Here is a 25,434-nt window from a genome sequence, read left to right on the forward strand (position 1 = left end):
AGGGCTGGAGGAAAGTGGACAGCTGAGCGACACAGCTGACACAGAGAAATTGGACACGAGGAGGTCTGGGCAGGGCTGGACCCTAACTCCTCCCATCCCCCCACACTGCTGTTGCTTGGTTTTTCATCCACGGTGTGCAGTTCAGCATTGGCTAAACTCAGGAGGGGACAGTGTCCATGCTGGACACTTGCGTGGCTGATTTTAGATGACTTACAAACAGCCTTATCCATCCCCTTTCCCCCAAGGTCTCAATACCTCCCCGATTCTCCCCTCCTTGAACCTGTTTTAGGAACTAGCCTTTGACTTCTTAGCCATTGTCTTCTTGTGGTCCCTGTCTTGTTTTTATACCCTCAAGCATCGATCTAGGCTCCAACCGTAAGAAAGCTTGGAAACTGGTCAAGAAAGGATAATTTGAATTTCCAGAGCTCAGCCAAACTAGATTGCTTTTTTTTTTTTGGCCGTGCTCACGGCATGCATAAATTAATTCCCGGACCAGGAATTGAACCCATGTCACAGCAGCAACCAGAGCCATAGAAGTGATAATGCCGGGTCTTTAAACCACTGAGCCACTAGGGATCTCCTAGATGGCCTTCCTGCCCATGAGCAGTGGCTGCTATCTGGTAAGGCAGTGACGACACGCAGTATTGCTTTGTTCCCTCCAGCTGCCCCCAGAGATCTTTTCCCTATTTCTCTAAAGTCTTGTCCTCAGGGTGAAAGGAATTCTAAGAGCTATTTTAAAAAGTCAGGCTGGGACTTCCACCTGAGGGTCTCTGAGGGAGTGAGGGTCCAATGATCACAGAGATGGTTTCATTAACATTGCACAGAAGGCAAGAGTTGTCACATTGGGAGTTTTTATCATCTGTAAGTAAGTCTCCTTCCTCATGGGAGCTGCAAACTCTTGGAGATAGGATGGCCAAGCCTCACATTTCCTTCATCATTCTGACTCCCTGATTCCTTCTCTTTCTGATGATGTCCTGGCATATGAACTGATGGGTCAATGAGATAGTTGGCATTCTTTTTTTTGGAGGGGGGTCTTTTTAGGGCTGCACCTTCGGCATATGGAAATTCCCAGGCTAGAGTCAAATTGGAGCTGCAGCTGCCAGCCTATACCACACCACAGTCACAGCAACGTGGGATCCAAGCCTTGTCTGTGACCTACACCACAGCTTACAGCAACACCGGATCCTTTGACTCAATGAGTGGGGCCAGGGATAGAACCTGCATCCTCAGGGACATTAGCTGGGTTCATTACTGCTGAGCCACAACAGGAACTCTGATATCTGGCATTCTTTTTTTTTTTTTTTTTTTTTTTTTTGTCTTTTTGCTATTTCTTGGGCCCCTCCCGCGGCATATGGAGGTTCCCAGGCTAGGGGTCGAATCGGAGCTGTAGCCACCGGCCTACACCAGAGCCCCAGCAACGCGGGATCCGAGCCGCGTCTGTAACCTACACCACAGCTCCCGGCAACGCTGGATCGTTAACCCACTGAGCAAGGGCAGGGACTGAACCTGCAACCTCATGGTTCCTAGTTGGATTCTTTAACCACTGCGTCACGACGGGAACTCCATATCTGGCATTCTTATCTCCCAGGCAAGCAGGCTTTTCCTAGTCTGGGCTTGACATGGCTGAAAGAGGAGATACTCCCATCTTGGAGAGCGATTAGAAGGTGGTAACTCGGGGTGGGTGATATTGAAAAGGGGCTGCTGTGTGGTTCTGGTCAACGGGCTCTGTAGCGGCCCTGGTTTGACTGGCTGAACAACAAGGCTAGCTTTGTGAAGACAGGAGAGCTCTGTCTTGTGGGTGACTGACTTTTGCTCTTTACCTTTCTTCAGCTGCCCGGGTCAGGGACTGCTGAACACACCTGGATGGTATGGCATCTTGGCACAGCAAGTTCAATTGATACAGCTTTTATTGTAAGAAACATCCACTTCTGTTCCTGCCATGTAGAACCTAATCCTCTGGCTTTGCGATTAAAGAAAGGCCCATGTCCTACATCCCTGAAGAATTTTCAGAAGATGAGATGGATAAATATAAGGCCAGCAACTCAACCCCATTTCAGACCTCACTCATACCCTTCTGGATTAGCTACCACGTCAATAAATGAATATCACAGAGTTAACAGGGTAGAAGGAAACTTGGAGGTCACTTAGTCCAAGTCTCTTATATTACCGCTAAGAACTCAGAGGTCCACAGTTGAGAACGCTATGCTTGATAAACCACAGTTAGTGGCAGACCCAGTCATCCATCTATTTGTAAGGAGGAGGATGGGATTCAGGGAAATCGTGTTAGGAAGACATGTGTGCCTATGCCAGAGAAAGCCATTCCAGCCCATGTCAAATCCCTCCAACAGCTGTGGGCTGTATTTACCCAGGACCTCCATCTCCCCCGCCCCCTGCCCCCCCCACCCACTAGAGCGGCAACAGAAAAACAGGGACTGATGTCCAGTGACAGATTTTTTTTTTTTTATATTTAAAAACAAAATCAACCTCCCCCCAAGCCCCCCCAAACAAACAAAAAAATCAGATTAAATAAAATTTACAGTGAATATACCCAGCAAACATCTGTATGTGCAATTAAATACTGTGTCTGTTACTGCGGCACAAACCTCAAACAAACAATATACAAGTGTTCTGAGGGGTGGAGGGAGGCCCAAGTTTTAACTCTGTGGGATCTGGGGAGACGAGATGGGGTGAGAGAAAGGGGAAATCAATTTTGTTTTTCTTAATTCTGTCCATATAAATATATTCATAAAGACCAAAAAAGAAAAGGGAGCTTGGGATGGTAAGGAAATAGGAGAACTGGGGAGTATGGGACCCTCCCAATTCTACCTGACCAAAAAATATGAAGGAAATTAATTTCATGGTGAGAGAAGAGATTAAAAAATGATAGACGAGGATGGGAAGGGGAGGAAAACAGACATGGAGCCAACCAAGGAAAAAGAGGGACCCTTGGCAGGGGAGTGAGAAAGAGTCCAGTGCCAGTGTGAGTGTCTATTTCTGTTTCCATCTTCATCCCTACTGTCTTAGGCTCCAGTTTAGTCACCTTACTTTCTGCCCCTGCTTGTGGTCTGACAGGACCCTTTGACCCCCTCTACCTGGCCCCCACCCCTGCCATGCTGGTCCCTTCTCCTCCATTTACTGGGAGCTGGCTCGCTCCAGGATCCTCAAGTCATAGTTCTTTTTGGCCACTCGAAGTTTGAAGCGACTCACGGAGTTGTTGAGGCGAAGGGAGGCATTCTGGGCAGCCAGGGGGCTGGGGAACACAGCCACGATGGTGTACAAGGCAGCGAGGTCCGCGTGGCGGCCGTTCTCAGCAGTCCCACCGTTGTCCCCCCCACCCCCGCCAGGCAGCCCCTGAGCATCCTTGAGCCACTGGATCTTGGCACCAGACATGGCAAGCTGAGTGAAGAGTTTGTCCGCCTCGGTACGGGTGATGCCCTCTGGGAGATCTGTCACCTCCAGCACCCGCCCCAGGACTGGAAGGAGGGAGAGAGGACATGGTTGTGAGAGGTGCAGAGTAGGAAGGACTGGGCAGTAGCCCAGCAGAGCAGCATCCAGCTGACCAAGTCTGTATACAATGTCCTCAAAAGCCCAGCCTTTCTCACTTAGCCCTTCACCCACCCCCAAATCGACCCAACTTCCCACCATCCAGACTCTTATCAGGGCAACTTGGAGACACAAAGGAATCTTTTTCTTCTCTTAGCCCAGAGGTGGAGGAAATGAGAATCCCAGATTTAAGATCTGGAAACCTATACCTCAGTTCTCTCACAGGGTGCCATTATAGTAAGGAAGTGTGCTTTTGGTGATTTTTTTTTTCACAAAGTTAATGGTTCAATCTGAAATATGTTCCATAGTTTCCATCTAAGAGGTTGGCCCAAGTAGATTCTGTTTTCTTGTCATCTGGGGAAGTCAGTTTCCCTTCCTTTCCCTGTTTAGCAAACTGCTTGAAAGAGGGGACAGAGATACTGTGTGTGCCTAGTATGGGAGGCCTGCAGGAGGGGACTACTCCCCCATATTCCCTTCTTGAGCCTCTCCTAAACCAGGGCTAGGCCTATGACTACCAAAGGCAGACATCCTAGATAGGGGCAGGACCGCTTCCACAAGGTTCTCTGTTAACAGCAGGCTCAACAACCCCCATCACTGCCTTGTTGCCAAATTTCACCCTCATCTTCCCCAGGTCCCGGAATGGCTTGGTAAGGAGGACTGAGACACTTCACTTCTCCAGCTTCTCTTTGCTCTTGAGTACAAAAAGGTCCTCTTTCAACTCTCTACCCTAAGCTGGCCTTTGTCATTATCCTGGGCTGGTAATGCAGGGGTGGAGGGTAAACACCTTCTCCGGGGATTTAGCATCCTGTCACTCACCAACATCTGTCGTCCCCAGGTCAGTGGAGGCAGATTTGAGTGCTTGTCTCTTGCTCCGGTTCCCATGCTTCAATCCACTCTGTCCCTTCAACATTCGAAAGATATGTCTCATCCCAGGTAAATACTGACTGCCTTGAATCCCCGTCTGTCTAAGTGATTAAGGAGCAGTACCCAACCCTGAGGACCCCAACCCATCAGCCAATCAGCCTGGCCAGAGAATGGTCACTGAGAAACAAAGAGCCCCTCTTTCTTGGCACCAGGGAAGGGGTGAGAGAAATGAGTACAGGAGTGAGGTAAGACCCTTGCCACTTGGTCCATTTTTTCTGCATTGTCTCCCTTGTCCACCTAACTGGTGGAGGTGGATGGTTCAGAAGGAGGGGCCTGGATGAGAAGGGCACTCTGATGGCCCTAAGGCTGATGGGAGACACCCTTACCTGGTGTACCGTGTAAGTTGACTGGCCATGGAGCAAGGGAGGGCAGATGGATAGATTGTACTGTAATGGCTGGCCCAAGAGGGAGTAGCGCCCATCACCTAGGGAGGAAGAACGGATGGTTGTCTAGGAGTTTGAGCTTTGTGGTATGACTTTTAAAGGACTTTGGGGGTCTTTGGACATGGACAGCAAGGATGCATACTATTCCTGCTTTTTCTGTGATAAGAGCGCCCTTGTCTCTTCCTAAACCCTTTATACGTCTCAGCTGTATCACTGACAAATGGGGTTATTAGGTTCCCTCATCTCAGAAGAAGGGCTCTGTCCATTGTAGACAAAAGGCCCTGGAGGAAATCTACAGACCTTTGTGACTGACTTTTATTTCTCATACAGTTTCTTCCTGCCCCAAACCCAGGGCTCAAGTTTCCAACTCACATGAGAGGCAATACAATGTAATGGACAAGAACACAGACTTGGAGCTAGACTGCTTAGGTTCAAATCCTGGCTCTGTTACTGAAAAAGGGATACCGGTTATGTTTTCTTCTCATTAGCACTGCTGATTGGCCTCAGGAACACTTATGGCACCTATAAAGTACTTATAAGTAAGGCACTTACAGCAATTCTTGATACATATTAAGTACCATGTATTACCTATTATTGGTGATAAATACTGTATTTCAGAGCACTGTGAAGTTTTAAAACCATATTGTCATCTTTTTTTCATACTGCTTTTGACAGCCCAGGCAGAAAGAAGATACGATTATTTACATCTTATGTATGATTAATATTTTTTTTGGTTGCGCCTACAGCTTATAGAAGTTCTGGGGCCAGGGATCGAACCCGTGCCACAGCAGTGACAACCCTGGGTTCTTAACCTACTGGGCCACCAGGGAACTCCTAACCTCATTTTACAGTTTAGGAAACTGAAGTCTGGTTCTAAGTTTAAGTCATTTGTTCAACAGCACAAAGCTAGTTAGTGGTAGAACTAGAATTCAAACCTGTTTTTTAATCCAAATTCAGCATTCCCTCTTCTAAAACCAAACTGTTTCTGACACAGCCTCAGCTTTCAAACGTAGTACTGACAGGCTATACTCTGTTGTTCATTAGAAAGTCCAGTGAAATTCTTTTTTCTGGCTCATAGTCACCAGGGACTTGGTGATAAATACTAAATATGTAAAGGAGTTCTGGAGTAAGTTAACTATGTGCAGCATTAAAGAGGAGCAGGTGTCTTTGGGCTAAACAGGGACATTAGAGGAAGTGCTGGCTCCTAGAGTTGGATGACCAGCCACAGTGGTTCCCTGCCTGATGTGACCCTCTCAATCTCCCCACCTGGGAATGGGATGCGAAAGGTGAATTTGACAGCAGCTAGCCCCTATCTAACCCCTTACCCTGTGCTGGACCCCCAGGCCGGGGGAACTGTGTGAGGACAGGAAGGGGACTGAGTCCTGTGCAGACATTGCTGAGGCTGGTGACAGGAGAGGGTGCTGGAGACTGGGTAGGAGATGTGACAGGGCTGTTGCTTATCTGTGTGTTGGCCTGTGGGAGAGAGAGGAGTATGCATTATACATATACCAAACATTAACCCCTGTATATGCCTACGGCTTGGCTTAAAAGTCACCTCTCTTAGAAAACTTCTCTTGGAGTTCCCGTTGTGGCTCAGTGGTTAACGAATCCGACTAGGAACCATGAGGTTGTGGGTTTGATCCCTGGCCTTGCTCAGTGGGTTAAGGATCTGGTGTTGCTGTGAGCTGGGATGTAGGTCACAGATGCAGCTCAGATCCCATGTTGCTGTGGCTCTGGTGTAGGCTGGCAGCTACAGCTCCAATTCGACCCCTAGCTTGGGAAGCTCCATATGCCGCATGGGTGAGGCCCTAGCAAAGGCAAAAAGACAAAAAAAGAAAAAAAACTTCTTTTTTTTTTAAAAATATTTTCACGTTATTATACAGTTCTTTTTTTTTTTTTTTTTTTTTTTTGTCTTTTTGCCATTTCTTGGGCCGCTCCTGTGGCATATGGATCTTGTTGAATTCTAAGTCAAACTGCTCCTTCAAACTTGGTCCCTAATTAGTTTGAATTATTTGTTTATTTATTTATTTATTTAGGCTGCCCTGCAGCATATGGAGTTCCTAGACTAGGGATCAGATCCCAGCCACAGTTGCAACCTATCCTACAGCTGCAGCAAGGCCGGATCCTTTAACTCACTGTCCTGGCCCAGGGATCAAACCTGCGTCCTGGTGCTGCAGAGATGCTGTCAATCCTGCTGTACCACAGTGGGAACTCCTACTATTATTTGGCAGTGCTCACAGCATGCAGAAGTTCCAGGGCCAGTGATCAAACCCATACCACAGCAGTGACAATGCCAGATCTTTAACCCGCTGAGTTACCAGGGAGCTCCTAGTTTGTATTATTTTATTTTTGAAATTTTATTTTATGGCTGCACCCACGGCATATGGAAGTTTCTGAGCCAGGGATCGAATCCAAGTCATAGCTGTGACTTATGCCACAGCTGTGGCAATGCTAGATCCTTAAACTGCTGCACCTCAGCTTGTACTCCTAATACGCAATTTTTCAGCTAGGAGTTGAATCAGAGCTGTAGCTGCCGGCCTATGCCACAGCCATAGCAATGCAGGATCCTAGCTGCATCTTTGACCTACACCACAGCTCACAGCAACGCTGGATCCCTGACTCACTGAGTGGGGCCAGGGATCGAACCCACATCCTCATGTATAATAGTCGGATTCGTTTCCACTGTGCCACAACGGGAACTCCCCTAATACCCATTTTTTTTTTTGGTCTTTTTGCTATTTCTTGGGCCGCTCCTGCGGCATATGGAGATTCCCAGGCTAGGGGTCCAACTGGAGCTGTAGCCACTGGCCTACACCAGAGCCACAGCAATGCGGGATCCGAGCTGCGTCTGCAACCTACACCACAGCTCACGGCAATGCAGGATCGTTAACCCACTGAGCAAGGGCAGGGACCGAACCCGCAACCTCATGGTTCCTAGTCAGACTCGTTAACCACTGTGCCACGACAGGAACTCCCCTAATACCCATTTTTTGATGTAATGTTTTAAGTATTCCCTTAGCATTTTCAAGCATGTGTTGCACCTGCTACCTTAGATCTTAGGTTCCTTGAAAGAAGTTACTCTCCTCTATTTTTTGTGTTTCTTCCCAAAAGATGTCCAGGGAAAAACAAGTAAAAGAGGCTACTCGATGGCAAGGACTACTTCCTGAGAAGAATCTGGTTATCTCCTTGCCAAGAAAAAGCTGGGTTGCGAGACTCACCTGGGAGCTAGTGTCAGGGCTGTATAGCTCTCCAGGTTTCTGCCCTCGTTGGTCCATGCTGTAATATTTACAGTGACTCCACTGGACCATGGATGGGTTCTGAGGGGGCTGGGGTCCATTAGGGACATTCAGCTGCATGACCACCACACCTGGTCCAGAAGGTGACACTCCTGGGTGACAGGAAGAAAGCAGATGTTTGTGAATTCAAACTATATTTTAGCCTGTTAGCTAACCCTGAGTGGGAAAGCCAATATGCAAATCTACCTATTGGCTTCAGGGTCCCCTCATATCCCAGGATTATGAGATAGTTGCTGATTTGGTCTCTGACTCTCCCCAAACCAGTGGGAGTTTGAGTAGAAGATGCCAATGCTCTGCTAGCATTCACCTGGTAAGGGGTACTTTGGCATGCTTGGCAGAAAACTACTCCATTCTGAGTTGGGATTTACCAAATGCCCAGGTCAGACTGCTCTGGGCATGGTACAGGTGACAGGCTGGGGCTTGGGCCTGGGCTGCAGGCATACGCAGGCTTTTCCAGTAATGGCCACGGGTCAGTTAATGACCTCTGGTTGTTCCAGAAAAGATAAATGCACATAGTTTCACTAAGCCAGAACCGGGGAATAATTCTTGGGCAACAGTGGGGTGAATTGGGAACATCTCAAGTGGAAGGAATGGCACAGAGATATGTCATATTTAGGAAATGACAGATAACTCAAGGTACTAAGGCATAGGGGCTATGCAGGGGAAGTAGTAGGAGAGGAGACACATTTATTCATTTATTCAATAAAGATTTATTGAACATTTACCTATGTGCCAGTTTCCACGCTGGCTACTGGGTGTGCAACAAAAAAAACCTTTCTGCCCCCCGTAGAATGGACAGTCTATTAGGGAACCAGACATTAAACGATACCTGGTGTCAGGGTCTGAGATACTTTCTGGTAAGGGTATGATCCTGCAGGTGTTGAGAAAAGGACTTGTGCTTCACAGAGCTAACCTAAGTGGTGGAATGTAAGATGGATGAAGGGAGGAAGAGACTGGTGGCAGGAAGACTAGTTGGGAAGCTACTGAAGTAGAAGAGGTGGTTCTGAATTAGAGCAGTGACAGCAGGAATGGAACGGGAGGGTCAGACCCTCTGAAGGTGTTACTGACAGGTTCAGGTAACTGACTGTGTGCCTGAGGTTTTCGCACAGGCAACATGGATACAGCCTTACTCTCTCACAGGCTCGGGGAAGGAGAGGGCTCAGTGAGGAGGAACATTAAGTCCTGAATCTTCCTCATGGTGAAAAGCAAGGTAAGGGGTCAGGGATAAGCAGTTGATGGACAGTCCCTGCTGGGAGAAATGGGCAGGAGTTCTGCTTGCCCCTAGGGGACTGTCCAGCATGAGGGTTTGCTCTCAACATCTCCAGACTACATTTCTGTGGTGGGACAGGCTGAGTTCGTGTGTGGGGGGTGGGGGTGGGGGTGGGGGTGGTAGAAATGGGAGTGGGGGTTGCTAGACAGAAAACCTGCTGCAATGCTGCTGTCTTCATGGCTCAGTGCTCTGGGGCTGCCACTGCTGCTGCCATCACATTGCTTCCTGTGACGGGAAATGTTGCAGCCTCTGCCCTGGGCACCAGTCATGCTGGGAAGTGAACGTGATTGCTTTTCTCAGGTAGCATCGGTCAAAGGAAAGGAAAAGAAACAGTGGGAGGCCGAGAGGACAGTTCAGGAGACACATCATCTGCTGTATCCTATTTCCCAGTCAATTTGTGCTCCCCACCCCATTCTCTAGGGTTCTTCTAATCAGAGAGCACATATACTCAGAGCGACAGGCTCGACAGGCTCCCATTCCCCCTTCTCCTGCCAAAGGGACAGGGTATTCATCAGCATGGCCTGTAAAAGGGCCACAGGAAAATTGTACAGTTGTGATGTGTCATGCATTTAACAATTCCCCCTTCACTATAGTTGCTCTGGGCATTTTATTTCCCCCTCCTAAGAGCCCCACTTGCTCCAACATCCTCTACCCATGAAACCAAAATTGGCCTTATTCAAACATCTCATTGCTACCTGAGGGGGGCAACACAAAAATAATCACATCTACAGGGTTTCTGGAAGGCAGCTTATAACCTGAGCCTAATGCCCTGGGCCAGGAAAGGACATAGGATGTGTGAGTGTGTAGGGTGTGGGCATAAGTAAGGCAGTAGAAGCCCCTTCCAGTACCAACACGTAGCCATAGGGAGTTATTAGGGGGCTCAAGGGGAGGAGGAAAGAGAACGAAGTCCTCATATTATTTTCTCTGATACCAAAGAAAACAAAGCCAGGGTTCTTGGCGCAGCCTCTTTCCTGAGCTCCTCCCCACACTGTCCTCCCCTGTTGGCCGGGAGCGTTGTTCCTTCACTCAGCCAACAACAAAGAGCACTACGCTGCTGATGAGGTGATTTTTATGCTTCTCTTCCTCAAGCCAGAAGCAGGTGGCATCCATTAGCAGTTGAACTGTGGCTACTTCTTAATGGACATGGCAAAAAAAACCCCAAACCCCAAAACAAAACAAAACAAACCCCATGCCACTGCCCAGTGACAGCACTTTCATATAATCAGGTTGGGGGAAGGAGTCTGGCTTGAGTGGGAAAGAGGAGAAGGGAGTTGAATAAGGAAATCAATTTCAGCTTGAAGGCTCTGAAAGGAGAGGGGACGTGTGAATGGCTTTTTAAGTGGCATCATTAAACCGGGCAGAAAGGTCGATTGGGCAGAGCAAACCACATAAATACAAACAGATGACATTTATGTCTGGCAGAATTGGTTTTTGTTTATTTATTTATTTATTTAAAATCACTGAGGTAGAAGACTGATAAGGCTTCTTCCTTACCATCTGGAATCAAATCTATGGAAAGGACTGTCCAGAGAAATAAAACCCCACAGGCATCTTTCCCAAATTACAGGACAGAATTCTGTATTACCTTATTTTTTTTTTTTCTCTTTTTTGTGGGGGAGAGGGATATCTTCAGGGAGTGAGGAGGGAAAGGAGTTAGTCTCAGTTTTGGAAAGCTCTCAGCTACAAAATGAGCCAGTAAGTATGTGAGAAGCTATTTCTGTATGTACCTCACTCTGGCTGTGCTGTGTCACTGTGAGTTGAAAGTCTGTGCATAGGTTTCACTGCCATTTCATGTCTATGTGCATCTTCCACAGACAAGCATCCCTGAAGAAACCTCAAGAGACCTGCAAGCCATTATTTTAGTGGGAATAAAAGTGTTTCCTGGGGTTATGGTTATATCTAATATCACAGTGGAGGAATTAAGGTCTAGGCCTGGGGGTTAGCTGGGAAAATACAAAAATGTATTAATAAACCAGAACAGTTGCTCCAGGAACAGCCAATCCTAATCCCTGCTTTTATTTTTGGAAAAGTGACCATGTTGCTACATGAGAGAAGGGCGGGTGACTGTCCTCTCAAGGTGACATAGCAGCCCTTGTGGGCTACACTGGCCTTCTACCTTTCTAGTACTGGGCAAACTGGAAAAGAAGGCAGAAGAAGCACATTTTCCTTTCTTCCCCTTCCTCTTAGATTCCCATGAACAGGGACTGAAGGCTTTTAAAATCAATGGGGTCGTGAATATGGTCTCTTAGTTGGTATGAGTGGAAGAGAGGGTCCCATCATTTTGGAAAATGAGTCAGTCAGAAGCCTAGGGTCAATCAGGGTAGCCAGAAAGAAAGGTATTATAACAAAAAACTCCAAAGAAGCAAGGAAACTAGATGATTAAGGGGGTTTTGTTTATTTCTATTGATTTGGGAAAAGCCTAGATTATTCCTTTCCAATCCCAGCCCAGCTCTCTAGTGCTGCCAACTTTCAGAACAACAGCTGTTTCAGTTTACTTAACCCAGCACTAGGTCTAGAGTAGGTAATGAAAAATTATTTTCGCTTGGTTTGCTTCTAATTCAAACACTTCATATTTGCACATGAAGAGACTTAACTCTAGAGACCCAGTAGATATACTGATATACCGCTAAGGATAGACACAAAAATTCGCATAAAGTATACCTGTATGAACATGCACACACTTAACAAACAGGAGAGAAAATGCCCTGCGGTACCAAGCACCACCACAGGCTACAGTGGTTCCTGGAACAGGTTTCCATAATTTCCATACCCCTTGGGAATTTCAAGGTCAAGTGCCCCTGGCAGACACTAGAAGAAACAGCTAGAGAGACCAAAAATGTAATAAAGGGTAAGGGTTGCTGAATTTTAAAATCTCTCAGCCTCAGAAGTCATTGCTCCTCAACAGTAAGAACTGATGTCTTATGAGAAAGATTAATTCTGGGATCCATTCCATAGCATCTACCATACAGTGCAAAAAAGCTTACGTAAAAAATATTCCATTTCTAAAATGGGAAAAATTGGCAAAATACCTCCTTCTCACCAGAAGAGGGCACCGTGACATTCCCACAATAGAGCAGAATGGGGATGGCTGGATGCTACAGTAAGACTGCCTCCTCTCCAGAACACCTGAAGTCTATTTAATTGCAGTGTAATGATACCTCCCGGTGGGGTGAGAGGGAAACAAACAAGAGTACATGAATAGACCTAATGACAGAGATCCAGTAGATATACATGGTGTAAAGGGGGAGTTCTTGGCAAAGGCAGTACGGGGCTGCATGGCATAAGCCTATTCACATGGCCCCTCCAAAGAAGGCCTTTAGCTATTTATTGTGATATCCATTTATTTCCCACTGGAGGGAAAGGAATAGAGTACAGAAACTTGTTGAACATGTGTTACTGAGGATGCAGCATGGGTTATGGAAAGTGAAAACACCCTAAGTTCAACCTTTGGGATTGTGACCTTAGGCAAGTCATTTATCTTTTTTTTTTTTTTTTTTTGGCCTCATAGGAAGTTCCTGAGCCAGGGATCAAATCTGTGCTATCACACTGACAACAGCAGATCCTTAACCTGCTGCGCCACCAGGGAACTCTCATTTATCTTCTTTGAGTCTTAAATTTCCTCTTCACAATGTGTAGTGAGAATTAAATGATACAATGTACGTGACCACATATGAAAACCTGCTAAACAAATCTACGATTTAATTTTAAAACCATTTTATTAGCCTCCCTCACACTCCCAGGAGAAAAGAAAAGCTGTTTACAGAAAGAACGAGCACAGGAGACAGAGGTAAGCACTTTGTGTCTCAAAGGCATGTGAGTGGTGAATAGAACACTGGACTCAGGGGTGGGGGGAGGAGGGGGGAAAGAGAGTGAGAGGGAGAAAAGGAGAAAGTAAAAGTAAACAGGGAACCTAATCAAGATTTGGCTGCCCAGGGATGGGGACAGGGCAACCAACCTCACCTCTTGAGGGGTCAATTTCAGCACCTGTGGAAAACATCAGCCAGCCAGGATTTTGATCTTTCCTGTGATGGGGTCACAGCTGGGGACAGAGCCAATCCCTGAACTCTTTGCCCTTCCCAGCTCTAGGGCCCAAGTTCTTCAGCAGTGTTTGCTCTCACTGGTACCCAAGACCCCTCAATTCTTTATCCTCTTACCTGAGTACTGTTGTGGCATCTGTGGTGGACTGCAGGGAGAGGGAGACTGAGGCATCTGGTACTGCTCAGAGCCAGGAGGCTGCAGAAACCCCACAGAAGGGCTGGGACATGGAGAAGAGAGGAGTGGTTAAGCAGTAGAGGGAGGAACCCAGCTCCTGGAAAACAGCTGTTGCTTCCTGGGCCTCCCCTGTGGGAAGCAGAAGCAGCTCCAAGCCATTCCCAGACCAATTTGCCATGCAATTTCTAAAATCACTCATCAGTTCAAAGTTAATTATATATATTTGTACTTGATCATTTTTCAATTAGGAAGCTGCTAATCAGTACTACAGATGGGATGCTGGTGACACATGTTCTTCCCAACCGTGCAGAAATACCAAATACATACATGTGCACACACACGTTCTGAGAAACACAACAGAAACACAGACAAAAAGAGTGCCAGAGACAGACACACAGGGCTAGAGTGCTAGAGAGAAATGGGTAAAAAAATAACTAAAGAGACTTAGGTTATTTTCTTAATGGCAAACACAGATAGTGACCTAAAGACAAATGGGGGAAAATCCCACAAAACTCAAGGCAACATACATATAAAAAGAGAGAAACATATACACACTGAGACACAGAAATACATCCAGGTAGGACCAGAATTCAGTTCCAGTTCCAGATCTGCTTTTATTAACTACTTGTGCGACTTTGGATAAGTTTCTTAGCGTCCCTAGCTAGAATTTCCTCATTTATAAAAGAAGGGAAATAGACTAGATATTTCTAAGATAACTTCTACCTCTGAAATTCTATTTGCTATGACCTATACTAAGACATACGTAAATAGATACATGGAAATACACCGTCTCAGATTCATCCATGGATAGAGGTACACAGAAATCTTTACACATATATACTCCAAACCACTTTTTTTAGTGATAAGCAGTCTCTCACTAGCGAATCCCACTAGTTAGAAAAACAAAAAAATGGGGGAAATGATAAAGTCTCTGTCTCTGAAGCAGGAATTTTTTTTCCTGCAGAATTATTATGCAAATATCAAATCAACCAGGGGAAAGGAATGAAGTCCTTCATGTTCTACCTATTTTAGGGTACCACTGGGATCTTTACCCCTGCCTTTCTTTTCTTGGGCCAGTGGAAACCAAATCATGGTGTGCAGTTGCTAAAGGTCTGTGAGAGATGCACCCCAACTCTGGGAGTTCTCACCTCGTACCGTTCTGCTGAGCTGGCGGGATCACGCTGTAGTACACTGGCACGCCCCCTGCTGGGAGGCCCCCCTGCACAGACTGGCTTGCAGGGACCAGCATGGGTTGCTGGAAAGGCGGCTGGACCACATTTTGCGAGTCATTGCCCACTGGAACCTAGGTGGAGACGAGAAGAAAACGGCCACTCGTACTCCCAACGAGTTCATCCAGAGAAGAGCCTAGTCATCACTAGTGCAGGACACTCTAATCTCCTTCCCTACCTTTAGAAACTCCTATTCTCCTCACCTATCTAAAGGAAATGCTTACAGAGCCACCTCCATTCTCCTTTTCACCAAACCTCACCCTCGGGCATCTGACATATAGGAAGGAGCCTCATGTCCTTTGGGCCCTACTTTTCTGGGCATATATATATTCATCATAGCTGTATCAAGACTGAACAATTTAAATAAAGACCCTTCTCAGACTCTCTGAGCTTTCTTTCAGAGGAAGAAAACCTAAAAATTCTAGGGGTAAAATAAACAATGTTTTTAGTGTTAGAGTTGTCAGACTGGGTGATGTGGGAAACTGTCCTCCTTTTCCTCCTCTCAAGGACTGGGTGATCTTTCTTTTTTCTTTTTTTTTTTTTTTTTTTGTCTTTTTGCTATTTCTTGGGCCGCTCCCGCGGCATATGGAGGTTCCCAGGCTAGAGGTCCAATCGGAGCCGTGGCCACCGGCCTACACCAGAGCCACAGCAATGCAGGATCCGAGCCGCGTCTGCAACCTACACCACAGCTCACGGCAACACCGGATCGTTAACCCACTGAGCAAGGGCAGGGATCGAACCCGCAACCTCATGGTTCCTAGTCGGATTCGTTAACCACTGCGCCACGACGGGAACTCCTGGGTGATCTTTCTCAATGCAGAATGCACCCACCTGGTAAGAAGGCAGCGGAGTGTACTGAACCACCAGGCCTTGCATCTGGCCCCCCATGCTGCTCCTCTGGCTGCTGAGTAGGCCCTGGTTCTGTGGCTGCTGGACCCCAATCATGCCTTGGTAAGCCGCCTGCTGCTGATTAGGCATCATGGGCTGTAAACCTAGGGATGGGCAAGGCAGAGAAGACATTAGGATAGTCTCAACAATGTTTGGGATGTCACACTCTCAGGAATTTTCTTTCTGTCTATTTTACCTTTCTTTTTCTGGAGATCATGTGTTCTTCTTTAGGACCCTAATCATTCCTGCCCTCCCACCCCCCTTAAATGGGGAAGGTAATTCTTTCCCAGTTTCTTCCCTTCCCTTATTAACTGCCTTTTGATATCAGCAGTTCCTCTTACCAGGCTGCTGGGATGGCTGAGGCAGCTGCTGACCACGTTGGGGGCTGTAGGCCACCGGGTGAGAAAGAGGTCGATATTGCTGGTTGGAGTTAGGATACTGTCCAGGGGGATAGTAAGAAACCTGGATCTACGGTGGGAGGAAGCAGATATATGAGAAGGTCCCTCAAATTCAGCCCCAGCATCCCTGAACTATTAAAAACATCAAGGTCAATTACCAGAAGTCTGTAAATGGAGATATTCTGGGCCTGAAACTGCAGCATTAGTATACAAGTTTGAAACAGAACAGGAAGGGCTTATATTATATAGAAAGATAACCTTCTGACTAGAAAGACTATTCTCAAGTGCAAGGTGGGGAAATGCAGGTGGGAGACAGGTATTCCCTCCAGTTTGGCTAAACCAGAGGAGCAAGAAAAAAAGGATTATAATACTGGACAAACTCAATTAGTGATTTAAACTGGGAACCCGAGCCACTCACCTGTTGAGGGGGCTGCATGTAGCCCTGGGGTGGCAGGACTTGCTGAGTAGGTGGTGCATGGCTAGAAGTGGAATAGTTGGAAGTAGGGAGAGGCTGTCCTGTAGAAGCCATGATGAAGCTAGTCTGCTGCGGGTGCTGAGAGATAAGTGGGGTCTGGAACAGAGCTGAAGATGGGTCAGCTGCTTCAGTAGAACCTTGGCGGCTAAGGCTCATTTGTCCAAAGGGGTTGTTGAGGTCGTCTGCCTATTGAGAGTAGGAGAGACCCAAGGACTGAGGTCATATCAAGCCCTATGTCTTTGACCTCAACACAGTCAGACAGATAGACAGAAATAGTATTCCTCTCTACAGCCTTCCTTACTTATACCCATTGGGGACACTCCTGCCTCTGTGCCCTGGGAGGCACGTTTCAGCCCTAAGCATCAGTCATATGGTATTTCATTTATTTATTTATTTGTCTTTTTGCTATTTCTTGGGCCTCTCCCGAGGCATATGGAGGTTCCCAGGCTAGGGGTCGAATCAGAGCTGTAGCCACCAGCCTACACCAGAGCCACAGCCAATGCGGGATCCGAGCCGCGTCTGCAAACTACACCACAGCTCACGGCAACACAGGATCGTTAACCCACTGAGCAAGGCCAGGGACCGAACCCGCAACCTCATGGTTCCTAGTCGGATTCGTTAACCACTGTGCCACGACGGGAACTCCTCATTTATTTATTTATTTGGCCATGCCCGTGGCATGCATAAGTTCCTGGGCCAGGGATTGAAGCCCCCCTCACCAGCAGTGACAGCACTGGATCCTTCACCTGCTAGGTCACCAGGGAACTCCTGTCATATGATGTTTTAAATTGCTATACGTTAACGGAGTTCCCATTGTGGCTCTGTGGGTTAAGAACCTGAGTAGTATCATGAGGATATGCATTCGATCCTGGCCGCTCTCAGTGGGTTAAAGGATCCAGCATTGCTGCAAGCTAAAGTGCAGGTTGCAGACATGGCTTGGATCTGGTGTGGCTGTGACTGTGGCACAGGCCAGCAGCTGCAGGTCCAAATCAACACCTAGCCTAGGAACTTCCATATGTTGTAGGTGTGGCCCTAAAAAGAAGAAAAAAAATTTTTTTTTTTTTAAATTTTTAAAAATTGCTATGAGTTGGGAATTCCCTGATGGCTCAGTGGGTTAAGGATCTGGAACTGTCACTGCTGTGGCTCTGGTTACAGCTGTGGCAGAGGTTTGATCCTGGACTGGGAACTTCCACATGCAAGGGGTATGGCCAAAAAAAAACTGCTATGAATTGAACACCTGTTTGAAGCCCAATTCCAGAGCCAGTTTCCCTACCACATAGGACCACTCTGATTACGATCTTTATTAGAAATAGTCCTGGGGAGGTGGGAGCAATGATACAACTTCTATACATAAAAAAAAACAGGACAAATTAGCGGGAGAAAAAAAGACTACAAGTCATTCTATTTCCTGTCTTCCTCATGCCTCCAAACCATACAGAGGGCCCCTAGGTTGCCATAAATCTTGTTTTTATAATAAAGGACCCAGATAACACCTTGCATGGATTATGGGTGGGTTCATGTGGCTCCCCAGCTCTGCCTGTGCAGTGGAAAGACTGGTGGGCTCTCAACTCCTGCTGCTATTCTCCTTTCTTCCTCTTGAAGTCATTTCCACCTCTGTTCTCTGACACTTGCTTAGAGTTCTCCTGCCCTTCAGAAACCACTTCCAATTCTCACCTCTGAAAGGAGGTCAGGGTGAGTGGCCAAGCTGGAGGGCGAGACTGACTGGCTAGTCTGTAATTGCCTTCTCTCCCAGCCCTCTTCTCTAAGCAGCAAGAGTGATGGTGTTCTATCTCTCACTTGTATAGTGATAGGTTAGTTTGTTAGCTTCCTCATCCTTCTGCTCCCTGGACAGTAATTAACATACACATATACATATAATACAGAGCAGAAGTTCTTTTGCAAAAGAAACTAGTAGAAACAAAAGACAATGCTTCCTTGTGGTTTCATTCAATTTTAAGGGATTTTGATCTTAGCTCTTTTGCTACCTTAGAGGGTAGGAATAGATGCCAAGAGGACTGGACTGCACATTATTATGAGGTTCATAGTCTAGGACTTTTCAGAATGGAGATAAGAGATGACAGAAAGAAGGGATTCTAGTGAAAAAGCAGACAGGTGTGATTAACATAAAACTTAAAAAAAAATCAGGTCTCCTATAACCATGATAGAAGGTATTAACTTAGAGACAAATTAGATCTTCAAAGGATTTGTAGTCAGGGTACAAACAATTTAAACAGCATGTGCTATCCAAAAGAGGAGGATATTTTTTATGTAAAAAGACATGGTAAAATAGGGGAACATTTTAAGTTTTTACCAGTGGTACCAGAGAAATCTGCAGCTGTGTTTTTAGTTTTAAAGAAAATTATTCTATACAGAATAAACTGGGCTCCTCAGACCTGTTTGGGGAGCAGACGAGATGAAGAATGCACATGGTGGAGAGGATGGGGAGCCCAGGTTTGGACAACATCCGATTTTGTTTCCCCTCTTGAAACTTAGGAGAACTCGGTGTTCTTTTCTGTCTAACATTTAGGCATCTTTTGAAAGTGCTGTGATGAGGTCACTAGAATGAAGTATAGCTCAGCCTGGGCTGGCCCCTCAAGAAGAAATATCTTCTAACAATGGTCCTTTCAAAAAGCACAACTGCTTTTCAAGGTTGTCACAGACTGTCCAGACACACCCACAGATACAGGCCACACGTGGACAAGACAAAAAAGGGGAATGGAGTTTATACCATGTTGTACTGCTGGGGCGGAGAGACTGGCAGAAGGACTTGGGGACAGGAGCCTGGAGAGAACTGAACAGGCTGCGGAGCGGGCTGCAGAGCTGGGACTGGCTGTGGACCAGCGAGAGACATGTGGGAAGGGAAGAGAAAAGGGAGGCAAAGGGAGAGGCAAGGGTGGTAGGGGCAGAGATGGGGAGGGAAAGGGAAGGAACAACAAGGTTAATCATAAAAGAAACTTCATGTGAAGAGTACGGCTGCTGAGCAGGCTGGAGACCAAGCTTGGGACAGCTTGTGGCTTTCACATCCCTAACAAAGAGGCAATCTCTCCTATCAGGACAGACCCACTGCACACTCTGCCCCACTGGCCACTAGGAACTTTGCAGCTGTTGTAAGCAATCTTAGGACTTTCAGAGCCAGAGTCTGCTGCCTGATTCCAAATGCAGTTTTTTCCCCAAGCATTTTCCCTAAGCACATGATTCCTAGGGAGCACAACCCTCCTTGAATGCCCACTTGAGAAGGGATTCCTGCTTCTGTAGAAAGGGTCATGCAAGGTCTGGTTCAGCTCTCCCAGGCACGGTCCTGATTTCACACCACAGCTCTCTTGGAGGAATTGCTCATTCGCAAGGATCATCTCTCTCTCCCGAGGGCAGAGAAGGAAAAAACAGCCAGTTCACGCCTGGTTCCTCTACTTCCTCCTGCTCCGTGATTGTTCTGTGTGCCTCCAGGCTGTGAGGGCAGTATGAAAAATGCCCCCATAAGCAAACAGGGAGGGATTTAGGAATAAAATATAAATAGCCTCGTTTTAGCTTTTGTTCCTTGGGTCCCTTCACTGGCCTCAAGCAGGAGGACTTGTTTATTAGGAATGCGATGTGTTCTACACCAACTAATGGGGAGTTATTTTTTTCTCTCCTTTCTTCCCCTCCAGCCATTTCACGCACCTTATCAGTTCTCCAGTCATAGCCCCTGATGGTAGGAGGGGTAGGAGAAAGGAGAGAGGCCAGGAAGAGAAGGGGAAATAATGCCAATATACATTGTCTCATTTACATGCATTATCTCATTACAACCTCACAATAATCCTATTGGGAGATATGATATCTTATATTTGCAGTTAAGACAGTAGGGCTCAGAGAGATTAAATCACACAGCTAATGCGGCAGAGCAGGGATGGGAACCTAGCTTTGCCTGATGTATGTTCCTTCTGCTCCACTCTAGCAGCAGCGAGGAGGGGAGGAGGAAGGAAGTCAGGTGGAATTACATAAACGTCTTTTTGTTTGTAAAACTCTCCTTCTTCCTTCCAAGTTTAGAGTATTAAGAGTTGTAGGGGACCAAGGTATCTATATCATCCCCTGCCATATATCTCCTGGGAGGCACTTTCACAGAGAACAGTTCCAAGAGGCAGAGTCCAGGAATTAGAGGATACCCACAATGGAGAATACTCCTGATATCTACACTAGGTAAAATGTAAATCATCTTGGTCAGGAAAAAGTTACTGAGAATCCACTGTGTGACCTGGGAGAGATGCTACTACAGCCTTGAAAATAAGCTCTCAGCTCTCCTGGCACACCTACTTTCTGTAAGCCAGCAGCATTCCAAATATAACTGCTGGCAAGCTATTCAGAATGAGCTACCAGTGCTGGTAGCTTTTAAACGCATTTTCTATTATCCTAATCCTCTTCTTTCTCTTGCGGGAGGGCCTGTCATACTCAGGCCTCACATTCTCAGGGGGACAAGGGGAGGCCTTAAGGACAGAGAAGTGGTAAAACAGCTCTGCCTGTTCTCTTCACATTTTTAAGTTTTGAGTAAAAAGTGAAGAGGGAAGAAATGATGCTCTTCTATTAGGTCTCTCCTGGCTGAGGAAGGGTAGTGGTAAAGGAAGGCATTTCTGTGCTTTTTTTTTTGCTGTTTTGAAGTGCTTTATTTTTTACGCATATATACATTCTTTTTTTATATTATTTTCCATCATGGTCTATTCCAGGAAATTGGATATAGTTCCCTATGCTATACAGTAGGACCTTGTTGTTTTTCCATTCTAAATGTAATAGTTTGCATCTACTAACCTCAAACTCCAGAGCTAGGGAACTTCCAAAAAAACATGGGAGAAGCTAAAGACTGGCCTGAGGGATGTGACTGCCACCTACTGGTGACTTCTGGGTTGGATCATTGACTCCTGGATCCTGACTGGACTCTACAGAGAGGCTCAGAGGACTCTGGGCAAAAGGTAGCCACTGGCTCTTTAACACTCAGCCTTACCCCTTGGTTTCACATGTTCTGCTGATACATGATATGGAAGCCTGCTTTGACAGCAGGGGTCTGCCAAGAAGGGAAAAAGCATAGTTTAGCCAGCACTGTCCTGAGGCCTGGGGCAAATGCTTTTTGCTACGGAGGTAAAGGTAACTACCTTTTCTAAGTTTTTCTTCAAAAGGAAAACCTTTAAAGTAAGCACAGTGGTGTGTGTGTGGGGGGGGGGCGTGTTTACTTCCTTCATCCCTGCACCATTTGAGAAACTAAACAGTAAGTACTCTGAGGTTCAGCAACTTGAGTTGAGAGACAAGGAAAAAGAAAAAGAAGAAAGAAAGAAGCAGTAGGTATATTAGCAGCTACCATAAGTGCTTCAGACACAGCAAAACTTAACCAGCATAAAGATATTTTAGTTTGGAGTTTGTGATTGCAATTAACTGTAAGAATAAATTTTTGATATCTCTGTACCAAATAATGTTCCCTTGTTCCCAATCTATAGGGCCTCGCCTAACAATGTACTCCCTGTAGGAGACCAGTGAATACCAACAACTGACTCTCATGATTCAGATGGAGGGACAGATTCGGAGTAAAAGTTTGAGATTTAAGGCCGGTCACCTGAACATTCTATCTAAAATTTTTTCAGTCCCAAATGGTTTTTCTCTTTACTTATCTCTTTATTCCCTTCCCACTTTTGCTGTCTGTTTCTAGATATGGATGGAAGGAGGAGGCAGATGGAAAATTAAGAGGCAGAAAAGGGAACAGAATTGTATTAACATACATACATTTTAGAAAACTCAAAAAAATAGTGGGACCCTAAAAAAGTGAGACACACACAGAAAGAGGGGTCAGCCAGAGGGAGAAGTTCAGGTTTATCCAATTACAGGTCTGAATTAAGACACAGACAGGGAAAAGCACAAACACACATGCCGTGTTTCAGTATGGAGGGAGGTAAGCTGATGTGAATGAGACTTGATGAGGTGGTAGGTATATGGTGGTAAAATAAGAAAGTCAGGACTATAGAGAAACTGATCTAGGGACTGAGATGAAGGACTTGGAATGACATGCACGTGGGTTACATTAAGCCACAAAGCAGAGGTTCCTAGATCCTCAATGTTCTATTTTAGCTTCATTTCACAATATATGAATGGGGTCGTACTGGGCCGTTCCGGGGTGTTTCCACTCTAGTTTCCAGTTCCTAGGGTATGAGTGCTTAGGACTTACTTCTTGTACCTATGGAAGAGATATATCTGAGGTTAAGCTGGACTAACTGAGCAGGGAAATGAGGGAATCTGGGAGGTGAAACGAGAACTTGAATTCTAATATAGACGTATTGGCTTCCTGACTATCAAAGAATATTCCAGGATAAAGTGCAGGCTTTATTCTATTCATGAAGGGCTCTATTCATGGAAGAAAAGAGTAAGTAAAGATAAACTAACACAACACTGTAAATCAACTATACTTCAATAAAAAATGAAAACCAATTTATCAAAAAAAAAAAGAGTAAGTAAAGATCTCAGCACAACTTGCCTCAGAGTATTAAGGAGACTTTAAACCTAGAACACTGAGGTTCCAGTTTAGAACAGGATCTGATTGTTAGGCTGATGACTTGCATGGTCTCTCCACTGAAGCAAAACTTCTAGTTAGTTTTCAAACCCTAGTTAGTATCAACATCCAACAGTCCAGAACAGAAGGAGAAAGAGCTCTTCTGGAGTTCCTGTGTGGCTCAGTGGGTTAAAGATCTGGCACTGTCACTGCAGTGGCTCAGGTTGCTGCTGTAGTATGGGTTCAATCCCTGGCCTAGAACTTGTGCATGCTGTGGGCATGCGCTCCCCCCCCCAAAAAAAAGGCAGAACTCTTTTATGGCACAGGAAAGAAAGACGCTGGAGGGTTTTGTGCTTTTTTTTGGCCATGCCCATAGCATGCAGATGTTCTAGGGCTTACATCTGTACCACAGCAGTGCCCCAAGTCACAGCAGTGACGGTGTATGGCAGGGATCTTGATGAGTGTGGTTTCCTTTCCGTTCTTCCAAATCCCAACACATAAATATTTGTTTAGGGATCAACAGCCGTATGAACACATTCAGCTAGACTATGGTGGGAACTGTAATCTTTTCGAGCTCCATGTATGGATACAGGGAGGAAAATCACCTTGCTAATTACACAGGATGGGGGGAGAAACGTGGATTAGGGTTAAAGATCCCGCTGACATTTTTCAAGAGGAAAAGAAAGAAATATAAAGCAGAAAAACTCCCAGGCTGACTTTACTAAGAGCACTTTGGCCAACCCTTTGCCCTTAGTCTTTTCTCCCCACAACTAACAAGAAATGGGGGAGGGAGTGGCATGTCTCCAAAAACAGATCTTTCCTGCCACCCACTGCACAAGAGACATGACTGTACTTCCAGAGCTTGTTTGAATCAGAGCAGAGGGGGCTCTGGCACTGAGTGGTGACTCACCTGTGAGATCATGTGATTATTCAAGGGTGGCTGTTGCTGAGGCGTGGGTGGGAGAGCAGGAAGTTGCTGCTGCTGCTGCTGTTGCTGGGCAGTACAAGGGAGAAGGCCCCGGACAGACTGGGATGAGGTGACCTGGTTGCACACTTCTGGGGCACCTAGCGCCATACCTAAGGCAAAGGGGAGACCCAGCAAGAGTTGTAAGCACAAGTCATGAACATACCACCCCTGGAGGGCACAGTTGCCAGGCTTTACTCTTTCCTTACTGTTTTCCTTATCATTCCCCTTCTGTCCATTCCCACATTGTCTTGGGGAGATCCAAGCACAAGCACAGATGCACTTCAGTTATCCTACTGGTGGGAGTCCTCATCTTAGCAGGTTTCTGCTCCTCAGGGACAGTAACCACCTTGACTGTCACTGTTTGGTTTTGGAAATGAACAAAATGTGAGGCTGCTGAAGCATCTTCCCTGGGGTACCTAGAATCTGCCCATCATGATTAGACAGCTGAAAACATGAACGTCTGCTTCCTGGGAAGCTATAGATTCCTAGTCCCTTTAAAGACCTATCTTCTCTTTGATTTCTTCTCAACTTGTAGCATCTCATGAAAGTTGCGGAGAAGGCAAATTCCAAGTACATGCCCTTGGACACACATACACACAACCTTCATCTAACTATTTCCCCCATTTCCAGGCTCTCCAAGTGATGCACGCATTTACATAAAATGCTATTACTGAATATTTACTATGCATAGGCATCGTACAATAAACTGAAGACATAAAGGTAAAGGGAACACAGTCCTTGCCCTTAAGTGGCACAGGCTCTTCCAACAGGAGATGGACATCCACACAATGATTACAATCTGATAAGGATAAGGGATCCATTAGTGATACAACAAAATTGTGTGAAAGCAAAGATGAGGAAGTATAACTCTTGGGAGGGTTAGAGGGAAGGATTTAAAGAAGTGGCGAGAGAAATGGGTTTTAAGGATGAATAGAAGGTCTATCAGACCAAGAGGGGACAAAGTTAATGCCATATTCAAGAAATGGTCAGAGGGCCAGAGAAGGATGGTCATCAAGAAATGAGACTGAGTTGGCAATCTGGAGTCAGGACCTTATGTTATATTAAGAAACTTGAGTTTTATTATGCAGGGAATGCAGAAACATGAATATTTTTAAGACAGGACCGATGTGATTAGATCTACGTTTTAGATTAGTGAACTGGCTCCAAAAAGGATGAGGATAGAGCAGGGAAACCAGCTTGAATAAAGGCCTGGATAAAGGCAGAGGCAGTGGGATTAGAAAGGAGGTAACAGGGAGTTCCCCTACGGCTCAGTGGGTTACAGATCCAGTGAGGTCACTACTGTGGCTCAGGTCACTGCTGTGGTACAAGTTCGATCTGCCTCAGAATTTC

At 46.1% G+C, this 25,434-nt stretch overlaps 1 protein-coding gene across 50 annotated transcripts in view; it reads right to left on the reverse strand.

Annotated features, from left to right (window-relative positions):
- Positions 1-2,438: 2,438 nt before the first annotated feature.
- R3HDM2 (R3H domain containing 2) overlaps positions 2,439-25,434 on the reverse strand; it is a 154,695-nt gene continuing 131,699 nt past the window's right edge. For 26 of the 50 annotated variants that reach the window (XM_084956142.1, XM_021091857.2, XM_021091855.2 and 23 more), the window contains 11 exons: positions 24,028-24,194; positions 16,562-16,804; positions 16,087-16,213; positions 15,689-15,849; positions 14,777-14,931; positions 13,571-13,671; positions 8,069-8,238; positions 6,176-6,323; positions 4,794-4,891; positions 4,360-4,444; positions 2,439-3,473 (listed from right to left, as the gene is read on the reverse strand). In XM_084956142.1, coding sequence (XP_084812268.1) covers positions 3,133-3,473; positions 4,360-4,444; positions 4,794-4,891; positions 6,176-6,323; positions 8,069-8,238; positions 13,571-13,671; positions 14,777-14,931; positions 15,689-15,849; positions 16,087-16,213; positions 16,562-16,804; positions 24,028-24,194 — 1,796 coding nt within the window. In that variant the 3' untranslated portion in view covers positions 2,439-3,132. Of the gene's footprint in view, positions 3,474-4,359; positions 4,445-4,793; positions 4,892-6,175; positions 6,324-8,068; positions 8,239-13,570; positions 13,672-14,776; positions 14,932-15,688; positions 15,850-16,086; positions 16,214-16,561; positions 16,805-19,346; positions 19,449-24,027; positions 24,195-25,434 lie in introns of all 50 variants that reach the window. The other 24 variants (XM_084956133.1, XM_021091846.2, XM_084956121.1 and 21 more) reach the window with 1 other exon arrangement.

Source organism: Sus scrofa, chromosome 5, assembly GCF_054392235.1.
Source record: "Sus scrofa isolate SSC_HxYL_T2T_F1_AM1 chromosome 5, Sscrofa_HxYL_maternal_Yorkshire_Landrace_v2.0, whole genome shotgun sequence".
Taxonomy (NCBI): Eukaryota; Metazoa; Chordata; class Mammalia; order Artiodactyla; family Suidae; genus Sus; species Sus scrofa.